Here is a 13,528-nt window from a genome sequence, read left to right on the forward strand (position 1 = left end):
TTTCTTTGGGACCCCTTTACCTATTGGATAATCTTTCCCCAGGATCATCAATCCACACCAGCAGATCCTCCCAAGCAATGCTCCTCTGGGGGAACATTTTAAAGGAAATGTTTCTGACTTCCCTGGAATCCATTTCCTCATTGGGAACCCATGGAAAGTGCAGGACAGGAGACTGAAAGTCTATAACTATTGCAAATCACTACTGCCAGTAAAGTCATCTTGTCAATGGTCATTTTCAGCAATTAGACTTTCCCTTTCTGTCTGACAGCTTCCACAGGTTTTTGACAACAAAAGGGAGAGATGGGCAACTTTGGAAAGTAGTCAGAAATGTTAACTTTACAAAAAAATGTGAGGCGCTCCAAACACCTCCTTTTGATCTTGAAACTGGAAGGGCAAGGAGCCCTAGTGATACCAGCTGCATATGGCTGGTCATATGCCAGGGACATGAAGTTCTGAAATTTGGGGAGAATCTGGAAAACTCAGTGCTGGACAACAATGAAAATGATCCCTAATTATGGTCCAGAACACAGGACTAATCTTGGAGAGTCGTAGCAGGAGAGTCGAAGCAGGATGTGGCATCGCCCCTCACTAGCTCGGGTCTCTCCATATTCAGAGAGGAGGAGCCACCCAATGGCCACAAACTCTGTACCTATTAGTTAGAAATACCTATGCTGTGTGTGGTTATTGTTAGATAGCATCTGCAATTCTACTGTGGTTCGTGTAAGCTTTGCACAACATGTTCCAAGGTAATTGTGCATAGCTGACATGATGCTAAGACACATTTCAGTTGCATGCCTGATTGTGCACCTGAATGCACAACCAGTGACATCTCATCAATTAGCCATATCCAGTTTTGCAAACATCAACAGAATTTCCTCCATCAAGTAGTAACTATAACAGATGCTCTTAATAAGTTGCTTATTTAATGATTTGGTAATGAGTAGAGCAAAGACCTGGACAGTGGACCTGAGAGGCTGCTCATTAAATCAAACTTCTGTTGCTGACTGCCTATAAATACACAAAATGGTGTTCTCTTCTTTATTTTGTCCTCCGAATAGCGTGAGTAGAAGTGAAATGTTTTGTCTGTTGGTGAAACTGGTACTATACTGTTGAAGAGGAGATATTTAGCACACGTTTCCATCTGTATTGTGCACAGTTACTTCAGTTTAATACCTGCTTCTGTTCGCAATCCTCGTTGAAACTCAGCAGTCTCTCTAGAAATAAAAGAAAAACTCAAACATTTCTTCTATCAGGCTATGTCTGCAGCATACAGAAGCCAAGTTTGTACTACAGCTATAGTACTTCCTGTTAACTAATATTCCTGGCTGCTCTCTCTCTCTCTCTCTCTCTCTCTCTCTCTCTCAGCATGTTTGATCACCAAAACCATCTAAGGAACTGCCTTCTAACTCATGAGCCTCACTGCTCAGGACTGCCTCTATGTTTTCCCTCTAACCAAAACTCTGTGTGTGACAACTGAGGGAAAGGACCCTTTTGGCATAAAAAATACCTCCCCACCAAACAACCTGGAAGGTTCACCAGGCAGCAGCTACAATGTCATTCCACTACTAGATGGTGATCTTTTTATTCCCCTAACATTCCTGTACATTATGTGAACTGGTTTACACTGCAGTGCTATCTGCTGTCATGGGTGTGTCTGGTTGTCTCAATGGTTCTGGATTAGCTTTAATCATAAATGTCTATATGACAATGCCAACATTAGTGAATACCATCCTGAAAGTCTTCCTAAGCAATGTCTGACAACAAAGCAGCCCCACTCTCAACACACATACCCATTCACACTGGCTAAGGTGAGGAAGAAATAAACTGCTGCTTTTGGCCAGAGTATCTAGAAGCACATACCCCCCCTCCCCTTTCAACTCCTTTTAGAACATTTTCTGGCCTATATTTTCTGTTAGGTAGGAAGCACTGCAGAACCGTGCCAAGGCAATGTAAAGGGAAATCACAGCAATCCACTTTCCCACAGCGACATTCCACAGAACATTTCACAGTTGTGGTCTGTTATGAAATGAGAGCAGAACACCACATGACCTGTTCTCACACACTGTTGCCTCAGTTATTGGTAACATTTCTGAACTGTTTCTCCAACTCTTTTATTTGCAAAGAACACCCTATTTTCCAAAAGCTTTGCACGAAGCCTGGGCAGTTGGAGGCAACGCAGAAAAACATTCAGGTTTGGGGGAATTTGGGTTCTGCTGTTGTTTTTAAATTCTGCACAACAAATCCAGCTTCCCAGATCATTCAGCATCTCTCATCAGGTCCTTACAATTGTTCCCTTGGACATAGTTTGAATTTGGTATAGACAGAGGTAGAGAGAGAAGTTGGGAGTCATTCAAACACAGCTTGGGAAGTAATGGCAGCTTTCCAAGACAAATACTGTATACCCCAAGCTCAGTTTTAGAAGTGTAACAGTTGACAAGGAAGAGTGGTATATTTAGTAAGGTCCTCCAATCCAAAAACCCTTGGCTACGCATAGTAAAGACAATACATATATACGTATAAGAAAATAATCTTCTGTGAGCAACCACAATGCGATCCTGCTGGGAACAACAAAACACAAAGCAGCTCTGCCATCTGTGAACAGAAACCCACAAATGTATAATGAAGAAAGGGGGCACTTAGCACATGTTCAAAGGACTTCTCATTTATTGGTTCTTCACATGTTCAGGGCACAAACAAAGCTGTAAAGACAGGGCTTAGGTACAGGACAGAAATACTTTTATAGATACTAGGAAGACATATTTCTGTATCTTCCCTATCCTGTATTCTGAGGTGTGATGGTAAAAGCAAATGCGTGCTTCTTATATACTGCCCCATAGTGCTTAAAGCACTCTCTGGGCGATTTACAAGTTAATTATGCAGGATACACACTGCCCCCTCAGAAGGATAGAAGGCTGAATCAACCTTCAGCCGGCTACCTAGGACTGAACCCCTCTTGTGTATCTTGTGGCTGGAGCACTGGGCTAAAAACAACAGAATGAAATTCCACAGGGATAAATGCAAAGTACTGCACCTGGGGTGGGGGGACCCAACTGCACAGTTACAAGATGGAGGATGCCTGGCTCAGCAATACTACAAGCAAGAAGGATCTTAGAGTCAATGCAGATCACAAGCTGAATGTGAGTCAACAGGGTGATGTGGCTACAAAAAAGGCAAATGCTATTTTAGGGTGCATTAATAGAAGTATAGTTTCCAAATCCCACAAGGTGCTGGTCCCCCTCTATTCAGCACCGGCTGGGCCTGACCTTGAGCATTATGTCCAGTTCTAGACACCACACATCAAGAAGGATGCTAACAAATTGGAACAAGCTCAGAGGAGGGTGACAAGGATGATCAGGAGGCTGGAAACCAAGCCCTATGAGGAAAGGCTGAAAGAAGTGGGCATGTTTAGCCTTGAGAAAAGAAGGCTGGGAGTGATATGATAGCACTTTTCAAATACTGGAAAATCTGCCATCCAGAGGAGGGGCAAGATCTGTTCTCGATCATCCCAGAGTGAAGGACACACAACAATGGGCTCATTAAAGGAAGCCTGATTTTGGTTGAATATCAGAAAAAACTTCCTGTTAGAGCAGTGTGACAGTGGAACCAGTTACCTTGAGAGGTGGCAAGTGCCCCAACACTGGAGGGATTCAAGAAAAACTTAGATAATCACCTGGCAGATATCCTTTGCTCTGTATTCCTACATCGAGCAGCGGATAGACTTGATGGCCTTAAATGTCCCTTCTAACTTCACTATTCTATTATTCTCTGACCCACAGATGGCACTGAGCCTTGTGGCAAGACTAAGGGAAGGCCTCTCAGCAGATCTCAGAGCTGGCGATGGATGTTTTCTTATTTGCCGAAACCTTAAGCCTGTAGGGTTACTAAGTCAGTCATATTTAAGCACAATCAAGCCTTCCCAAAGTTTTTTTCAAAAAAAACCCCCACCACTCCTTTCCCTTCCTTTTGACAAGTAAAGAAACTGGCCTACAGTTCCACGTCTGCCAACCTTACTGTTCAGCCCAAATGTATGTATGTTAACTAGGCAAATATTCCCACAGAGATCAATGCACCTTGCTCCCAAGAACGTGTGAGAACACAGTCTTCTATTTCATTTAATACATATCATATCTTGGCAAATATCCGCTAACCGCCCTCAGGGGTATCACAAAATTAAGAGCACCCGCTTCTGTACTACGTTAATGCACATAATCCTGTAGGAGGGATTAAATTGAGGAAGCGGGACTTGCCCAAGGCCATCCCATGAGCTTCATGGCTGTACAGTTTGGATACATCACTAATTAGTATTGATCTGTTCTTTCAGAGGCCAGCGCTGAGGCCACATACAGAGGAAGTATGCTGGTGCCCTGGAAAAAAAAATTATGTAACAAATGTGGTGGTATTTATATTCTGTCTTCTTTACTGTCACGAACACATCAAAGTGGTATTTCTAAACTGGTCCTGGTCTTTGACTGTAATAAAGTAACTTCAACAACATGAGAGGTATTTCCAAAGAGGTAAAACAAAAATTTTACACAACAATGTTGTAATTCAATATTTTAAAATACTTATTCTCCATAACTTGCCACCAAGGCCCTCCTGTTAACAATAGAGTCCTGCTCAAGTAGGGTATTACATTCCAGGGGTATAATTCCTGATTCTCAAACTGGAATTTTCCATTGAAGAAAGCAATGACCACATAGCGCTTTATTTGAATCTGAAATCTCTACAACCACCTGGTTTTAATTGCAAAGGTTTTCCAAAGCAGAGGCAGGAGTTAGAAATCTGCTGCATCTAGACTAGTAGTTCCCAACCTTGGATAACTCAGGTGTTCTCAGACTGCAACTCCCAGAAACCATGCCCAGAACAAGTGGTGGTAAAGGCTTCTGGGAATCGTGGTCTAAGAAAACATGGGTTACCCAATGAGAACCTAGGCAATGGAGTATACACACAGTCCATTTGTTTTCTTTCTCCACTAATACTGAATTCAGAGATCTCTACAGAGTTAATACCTCAGTAGAGCTCACAGTTGAATACTGTTGTTTGAGATTTTCAGGAATGAAAAGACATGGGGTGGGGCTAGAGCTAGGGAAAGTTACTTTTAGACTACAAACCCCAGAATCTCCAAAATAAATAATCCAGTGGCCATCCTGGTTGTGGATTATGAGTAGTAGTCCAAAAACGTAATTTTTCCCCTCAATCTTTTCCCTTGAAGTTGAAACAAAAAACAGCATTTTCCTTATCATTTTAACTTTAGAAAGTTAGCTATTTCCAGCACAGAAAAGTGTCCTCTATTATTCCAAATCATTCTAAAGAACTTTACAATAAAATATAATTAAATAAAGTAAGAACTTCGCCACTAATCACAATTCCAAAACCTCACAGGTTTCAACCAGCTCACTATAGAAGAACCGTCGCATATCATACATTGTCTCTGCTATTCCATTTGTGTAAATTACACTTGTGTGGGGAGCGTTTTTATCATCACCTTCCAAAACTAAAGCAACACTAAGTATTTCTGCATGTTGGTTATATTTTTGTACTCCAAGTGCTTCTGACATTAGTTTTGGAACAACCTTCCTCTGAGCTAATTGCTCAGTAGAAACACAGTAACTATTCAGAACATGTTTTTGGCAATGTTTCAAGGCATCAGGAAAAGAACTAGACTACAAATGAGTTTGCCATTTTAACAGGCCCCTTCACTTTGTGCATGTCCATCAACCCTACACCTAAGTCCAGATGTTTTTTTTTTAAGCCCCAAACTCATGATAGACTTTTAGAAGCCATGATTCGACTCTAGTCCACAATTTGCTACCGGTCCTTTAGGCTGGCATCCTATTGAACTCTGTGTCTCTGCACAAATGAATATTATTTCACTGGAATGAATAGGGCTTGCCTTTGTACAGGGAGCTATTGGCTATTTCTGTTCACAGAAAATATTCAACCCCTTATGAAACAGAGGATCCATGGAAGAGGTTCCTAGTCCGTATTGCAAGGACTACAGGCCATGCAATCTGACTCTGCACAGAGCAGAGATGAAATAATTTTGGTGGATTCAACATTCTCAACAAAAGTAGACATTTTTCACTTCTTGAGACCTACGAGAATGACCAAACTTTGCCTTGAACATCAAAACATTTGCAAGGCTTACACAGACATTTCAGAGAAATAACAAATGTACAAAAACATTTTAAAATGCAGATCACTAAAATGCACATGCATGAGAAAATATGCCCAAATACCCTTTAGCCAATGAGGCCTAGCTACTTCAGGTTAGAGTCCACAAAACCAATAAGTGCCATTAGCAGCGACAGGCACACAACCTATTCAACTGCACAGATGTATAACAAATGAATACCAAAAAAATGACCCAACATTTCATGGGTACAAGCAGTGAAACAAATACATATATGATAGGCATAGAGTACTTTTTCTTAAGAGGCAGTGCTTGTCTTATAGGAAAGGAATAACAGCTGGACCAGTTTGCTTAACTAATCATGTGAAATTTGTTCTTGCCTTATTACATTACTCTTTTCTCTCCTAATGCACTCTTGCCCACAAATCACAACTCCATGTATGGTCACAGCATATGCGCATGCGCAGGGACACACACACACATATGCACACGGACACACACAGAGAGGAGCTCTCACCCATCTAGCCTTCCCAATTCAGAACAACCCCCACAACTGGAGTCCTTCCCTCCTTAATATATCTTGTGTTCAAGGACTACTTCCTTTGTAAATGTCACTCTAAAACATTATTTTCTTTCTTCCTTAATGGCTCAAAGGGAGAAAGATAACTATCTGCATACAATGGGAACTACCATGACAGAGACCAAACACAATGGCTGCACTAATTTCTACGAGTAAACTATATTATACCGTTTCTATAAAAGGTGAGAATTAAACCATTTATTATGGTGTTTAGCAATTATATAGTTCTGGTGGTTTTCCTAGTATGTGTAAATATATTTTTAAAGGAGTCTTTAATATTGTGCTATATTTTTAAAATTCCCTTTGTAGTCTGGGGTTTGTGACCCCCCAAGTGCATCACAAAGTGTTTTCTGGGGGTCATGGTTTGCCTTATATGTGGTGTAGTCCTTGTTAAATAATTTCTTTCTTGACCTTTTGGAGCCAGATATTAAAGTTAGCATGTATGTACTATATGCATGAGAAACAGGCCCTTTGCCACAGAAAGGGGGGGGGGAGAAACCGCTATTTTCTGAAAAGGCATGATTTTACCCCATTAGAAATGCCTTTTTAGGCAAACATGGTGGCAGGGTCCCAGGTTACTTGGCTATTATAAAAGAGGGCTGTGACCCCCAAAAAAGGTTGGGAACCATTGCCTTAGTAAATAAACATTTCTCAGGATGTGACAGGAGTAATACTATATTTGTGTGCGCGCACATCCTCCTATTAAAGCTGTTCTTTATTCTTCTATTCTGTGTTGTTGTTGTTGTACTTGCAATAACTTTTTTGCCTCTGCAGAACACCCTGAAAGAGACAAGAGTGCTCAAATATCCTTGCTGGCATCCTTTCGGTCCCCACCCTGCTCCACCCTCAAAGCCATATAAAGAAGACGTAAGCCAATCTTGGCTTGAGAAATCCCAAACAGCAGCATATCAGCTTCAGCTCACAACCATATATTAGTGTCAGACAAAGTCAGTTGATTCAATACTAGTTTTGGGAAACTACACTAGGGAGAAAACTGAGTATCTGAAGAAGTGTGTTACAAAAAGCAGTGATAATAGGAGTATATAAGAGATGTGAAGAACCTTTGGGCATCCAGATTTTTTGACTTCTTTCTCATAGTTCCTTACTGCTGCCTTCACTTCCCATCCTCCCTTGCTTACTGGGAGGGAACTGAGAGACAACCTGCCATAAAGTATCTACTGAAACCAAACTAGTTAGTGTAACAAGGTCCTGAGACTAGCAATTACTGTAACATTATAACAAAATATCTCTCAAACCCATCAGTGCAGTAAACACAATTCTGATTCAGGTAGAGGTATTCTTCCAAATTATGGTAATGCTAATTAAAGAATTTGCATCTTGAAAAAACACTTAGTGTAAAACCTGTATTTTGAAACCCTGATTCCAATTTATGTTGCAGCCATAAACCAAAGATACATTCTTCCAAAAGGCACAGATCCACCTGGACAGAGAAAATGTTTAAGCGAATCAGCCCAAGTGAAAAAAAAAAAAAAAACAATGCAGGAAGCACAACTGCTCAATTGAGGGCTAAGAAACACATACACAAGGCAAGGCAGCATCAGATTGTTCACTACCGATTGTTCTTTCAGCCACAGCAATGAGATTATACAATGTATGCAATTATACACAATGTATATGCAAGCAGCTGTATGTTATGTATACAATATTTCAATTCTTCTCAACAGAATTATAGTCAGCTCTTTTAGGCTCCACATATCAACACAAGAGAATCCTCTCTGAATGTTCCATCGACACTCCAAACACACAGCAAAGCACAGTTTTGTGTGTGTGTGCGCTTTATGAATGTGCAAATCAACCTTTAATGGATTCTCCCATTCAGAGGCACCCACAGTGTTGGCTTGGAAAGCCATCCCCTTGCTTCTGCCTTTCTTGTTCAGATGCCAACATTTACACAATTAAGGATTTGCAATGGCCAAAGACATCTGGCAATGCAAACAAAACACTGGCTGTGTTCTAGATAAAAATAATGGTACACACAGTCGTCTGACAATCAGCTTTCAAAACATCATTCTGAACGAGAGACAGAGAGAGAATAGCTGTTTGTTTTAGTAAACACCAATCTGACTTTTATGGAACTGAAATATCCTAGGGTTCTGTGGAAAGGAAGATAACCTATTTCTTCAAGAGCTCCATACAAAGTGTAAAGAAAAGGCACACATGGATTAGCTATGACTAAGTGTCTCAGATTTACCTGTGAACTCTCAACCCTGCATCACAAACTTGAGAAAACACCTGTGGGATTCAGCCCTAACAAAGGTTGCAAGCTCGTATCATCTGGAGGTGCTAATACACCTTCTTGCCCAAAGGAGACCAATGCTCAGAACAAAGACCTTATGGATAATGTCAGTGGAACGAACGGAACTTGAACGGAAATGGCATATTCCAGCCTTTCTGCAACTATGTTAACTTGCATGAACAGGAACCTACCATTTAGCCTCGGTACAATTACAGACTCAAACCCATAATCACAAGAGCTCGTTGGTAACTGGTGTAAATGCCACACCAAAGCCATCTTCAGGCCTAATTATGCTGTCACTAAAGCTTCATTGAGCCGGAAAGAGAAAATGCGGACAATGTAATCACAAACACAGCAGCATTTTTGCCACTAACTGGCAAATGTTTCTCCTGGTAACTAGATCTCCCACCAATACCACCCTCCACTTTCAGCAAGGATGCATTAACCACATAGTAATAAAAGGAGAGTTCCTTCTGAATAAAGACCACCCACTTCTCTCTAATCTGGTTTGTAGGTTTCCAACAGTCGTCCATCCTGATAGCCACCCTATATGAAAACAATGCTCCACCAGAATGCTCCTTCAGGCTCAGGCAGCCTCATAATCATAGTTCAGGATCAAAGAGAAGTGGCCCCTATTTTAACAGAAAAACAAGCTTCCTCTGAAGTAAAGAGCTTTGTCTTCAGTGGAACATCTGGAGAAAGGTGAACCCAAGGAAACACAGTGCAATGGAACACAGTGTGACTTACTTCCGAGCAAACATGCACAGGACTCTGCAGCAAGTACGCTTAGGATTGCAGCTCCCCAGTTAACCACGGCCGCTGGTCTCCTGCTGCAGAGCCCAGGAGTTATATATATATATATACCGCAGGGCCAAACAACGTCCACTGGGATGCCCCTAGTCTCCAACAGATAGACAGAGCGGAGGTCAGGAGATGCCTCCACCACCCACCCACCCACCCCCTCCAAGGATACAGGCCACGTGCGCAAATGCTGTGTGGCATTTGGGAGAGCCTATGCGCAAGATCCTCGGGGCGCCTAATCCTCGGCTACCACCCCTCCTTGTACACCCAAGTTCGGCGCCCCTCGCCCGCCTCCACAGCGGCCCCTAAAGGCAGGGTGTGTGTGGGCTCCCTTCCTGCCACGAGTAACCCCGACGCCCTGAATTTGGCGCTCGGGCACACCGAGGCGTTGCAGAGCGCGCGAGTTGCCGACTCCTTTCCGCAGGCCGTCTGTCCTCCGCCTCGCACCCTCGAGCCTCGGTCCCGCCGACCTCCTGCCTCTTCAGGGCGCGAAAGGGGAGAGCTGCCGGCGCTCAGCTTCCCACCGGCAACCCCACACAACAGGCGGCGGCGGCGGCGTCTTCAGCCCCCTTCGCCCGCCCGCCGGCCCGCTTTCCTCCCTCCCTCCTTCCCTCCCTCAGCTCAGAGCAGCGTGCGCGCCGCTCCGGGGCCCCTGCCTTAACTGCGGAGACCAGCCGGACCTGGCTACTCACCGAAAAGCGCTCCAAATCCGTGGCAGCCATGGCGGGCCAGAGCCAGGGGCCGAAAGGGCTGCTGCGGCAGCGGCTGCTTTCCCTCACGCTCTCTGCGAAGCCGCCGCCGGAACCCTGCCTGCTCCGCTCGCCTGCCTGCCTGCCTGCGTCCCTCTCTCCCTCCCTGGATTGATGCAACTGAATGAATCCAATATGGCCACTTCCTGGAAACTCCCCCTCGCCGGAACGCGGCCCTGCGCCCTCCCTCGCCGCGCCGCGCCGCTCCCGCCGGTTGGAGAAAGCCCGGTGGCTGGGCCGGAGAGCGGGGAGGAGCCGGCCCCTACCCCCACCCGCCCACCTTTGCCCCTGCCTGAGAAAAAGCCTTCACTGCGTGGGAAAGGAAAGCACAAAACTGTCGAATTGCTGCTGCTGCAGCTACTGCTGCTCTCCGGCATTCTTTGGGAGGGATGCTGGGCACTGTAGTCCGCTGCCTGCTTCGGGCTGCTGCATGCATAAGGCAGCTTTTGAAAGGGGTGGGTTGCGTTTTGTTTTTCGGGGAGCTATGTAAGTTAAGCGCAATAAAATGATTATTATTGCTCCTTATTACTATTAGTACGACCGCTGTTACTATATCGGCTATTCTGTAGAAGAGCCTGGACCTGTTCAGGTAACATGTTTCATCACACCAACCCTGTGAAGCAGGCTGCTGTCATTGTAGTCTTTCTGCTTTTGTTGTTGTTATTTAGTCTTTAAGTCGTGTCCGACTCTTCGTGACCCCATGGACCAGAGCACGCCAGGCCGTCCTATCTTCCACTGCCTCCCAGAGTTTGGTCAAATTCATGTTGGTTGCTTCGCAGACACTGTCCAACCCTCTCGTCCTCTGTCATCCACTTCTCCTCTTGCCTTCCCACTTTCCCAAGATCAAGGCCTTTTCCAGGGACTCTTCTCTTCTCATGAGATGGCCAAAGCACTGGAGCCTCAGCTTCAGGATCTGTCCTTCCAGTGAGCACTCATGATTGATTTCCTTTAGAATGGATAGGTTTCGGCTTTCTTTATGGTCCAGCTCTCGCTTCTATACATCACTACAGGAAAAACCATAGCTTTGACTATTCGGACTTTTGTTGGCAAGGTGATGTCTCTGCTTTTTAGGATGCTGTCGAGGTTTGTTATCGCTTTCCTCCCAAGAAGCAGGTGTCTTAATTTCATGGCTGTTGTCACCATCTGCAGTGATCATGGAACCCAAGAAGGTAAAATCTGTCACTGCCTCCATATCTTCCCCTTCTATTTCCCAGGAGGTGATGGGACTAGTGGCCATGATCTTAGTTTTATTTTGATGTGGAGCTTCAGACCATTTTTTGATCTCTTGTCTTTCACCCTCATTAAGAAGTTCTTTAATTCCTCCTCACTTTCTGCCACCAGAGTGGTATCATCTGCATATCTGATTCAGTGTTGCCCATCTGGTGATGTCCATGTGTAGAGTCAACTCTTGTGTTGTAGGAAAAGAGTGTTTGTGATGACCAGCTTGTTCTCTTGACAAAACTCTATTAGCCTTTGCCCTGCTTCGTTCTGAACTCCAAGGCCAAACTTCCCTGTTGTTCCTTTTATCTCTTGGCCCCCTACTTTAGCATTCCAGTCCCCTGTAATGAGAAGAACATCTTTCTTTGGTGCCAGTTCTAGAAGGTGTTGTAAATCTTCATAAAATTGGTCAATTTCAGCCTCTTCAGCCTCGGTGGTTGGTGTATAAACAATTTGTATATACATATTGTCTAATTGACAAGTGCCTTTGCACACATAGTTTAAAAACACAAAACAATCAGTAAAAACCACTTGTTTGATTTAAGGCCAGAATAGAGACAGAGAATATATGATCCTTGTCTTTCAGCATCATATCTACGCCTGGAAAGAGATGTTGTTCGCCAAGATCTGGAAGACCAGTTCTCCCTACCCTGAGCTACACTGTGCATTCTTACCACAGTATAGCTGCTTCTGCAGTATAACAGTACAAGTAATTTTGCTGCTTTGATGACTTGTGTTGTTCGATTTTCTTCTTGTATATGAAAAAAGTGCATTCAAAAAGAATGCATTGTGTCAACTTACCAATATCGTCTAGAGATCACATACAGTGATTGTCGTCCTCATTCACTCAATTATTCATAAAGTTTATTAATCAAGTCTCCCAGGTCACTTACTCACTTCTGACTTGAGCAGGAACTGCATCCCTGAAGAGCACATGCCCAGGAACTAAACGTGCACCTCCTTAACGAGCAGCATGTTGCCGACAAGACTTGCATCATTTCCCTGATGGAAGTATACATTGGCAACATGACTCTGGCCAAAGGCTTTTAAAAAGTAAGTCTTGGCTTTGTGTTAAGAGGCATGCATATTATGCTTAGCTTTTTTTAAAATGCAATTATTTACTCAGGTGAAGAACATCCAACAGAAGCAGTCGCCCAGTCTTTTTGTACAATCACTGCATTAACTGGAGTTCGGCTTGTAGGTGGTTTTCTATGAACCTGTAAGCACAATATTAAGAAATAAATATTAAAAAGTAATTTCTTAAGGTTGACTTACATTCCAGAAAACAGCATGAAAAAAAGAGTCACACAAAGGTGCTGTGCAGTTGCACGCAGCTGAAGGGGCTGGCTCCGTCTCCCATTGCCTTCTGCATGTCACAGGAAATGGGCTGCAGGCCACGAAAGGATAGGGTGAGGACACTTGTTAAAGGTGCCACAAGACACTTTGTTTGCTTTGTTGCAACAGATTAATAGAGCAGTTCAGAAGTAAATATACTGCAATCTTGGATAGAGCTGATAGAAGATTATCAGTTATATGTCCAAAGACACACCTGATAGGTCTAATAATACATTTCTTGAACATATCCCACCTAGGCCAAGGGCTACCAGGGACTCACGTAGGAGAACATAATGCAATGGTGACAAAAGCTATGCAACAATCTTGAAGACAGAGAGCTCAGAATCACCAACAGGAATCCCAGAGGGAGTCCCAGTCCATACAACATGGGTACCCACTCTTCATAACATTTCATCATTATGTTCATAATCTGTGGCCAGCATCCTATCAGCAAT

General features: G+C 43.5%; 1 protein-coding gene across 6 annotated transcripts in view; it reads right to left on the reverse strand.

Annotated features, from left to right (window-relative positions):
- SEPTIN8 (septin 8) overlaps window positions 1-10,631 on the reverse strand; it is a 64,766-nt gene extending 54,135 nt beyond the window's left edge. For all 6 annotated transcript variants that reach the window (XM_078385758.1, XM_078385759.1, XM_072990195.2 and 3 more), the window contains exon 1: window positions 10,464-10,631. In XM_078385758.1, the coding sequence (XP_078241884.1) occupies window positions 10,464-10,493 (30 nt within the window). In that variant the 5' untranslated portion in view covers window positions 10,494-10,631. The remainder of the gene's footprint in view (window positions 1-10,463) is intronic.
- Window positions 10,632-13,528: the final 2,897 nt, after the last annotated feature.

The sequence above is a fragment of the Pogona vitticeps genome, chromosome 2 (genome assembly GCF_051106095.1).
Source record: "Pogona vitticeps strain Pit_001003342236 chromosome 2, PviZW2.1, whole genome shotgun sequence".
Taxonomy (NCBI): Eukaryota; Metazoa; Chordata; class Lepidosauria; order Squamata; family Agamidae; genus Pogona; species Pogona vitticeps.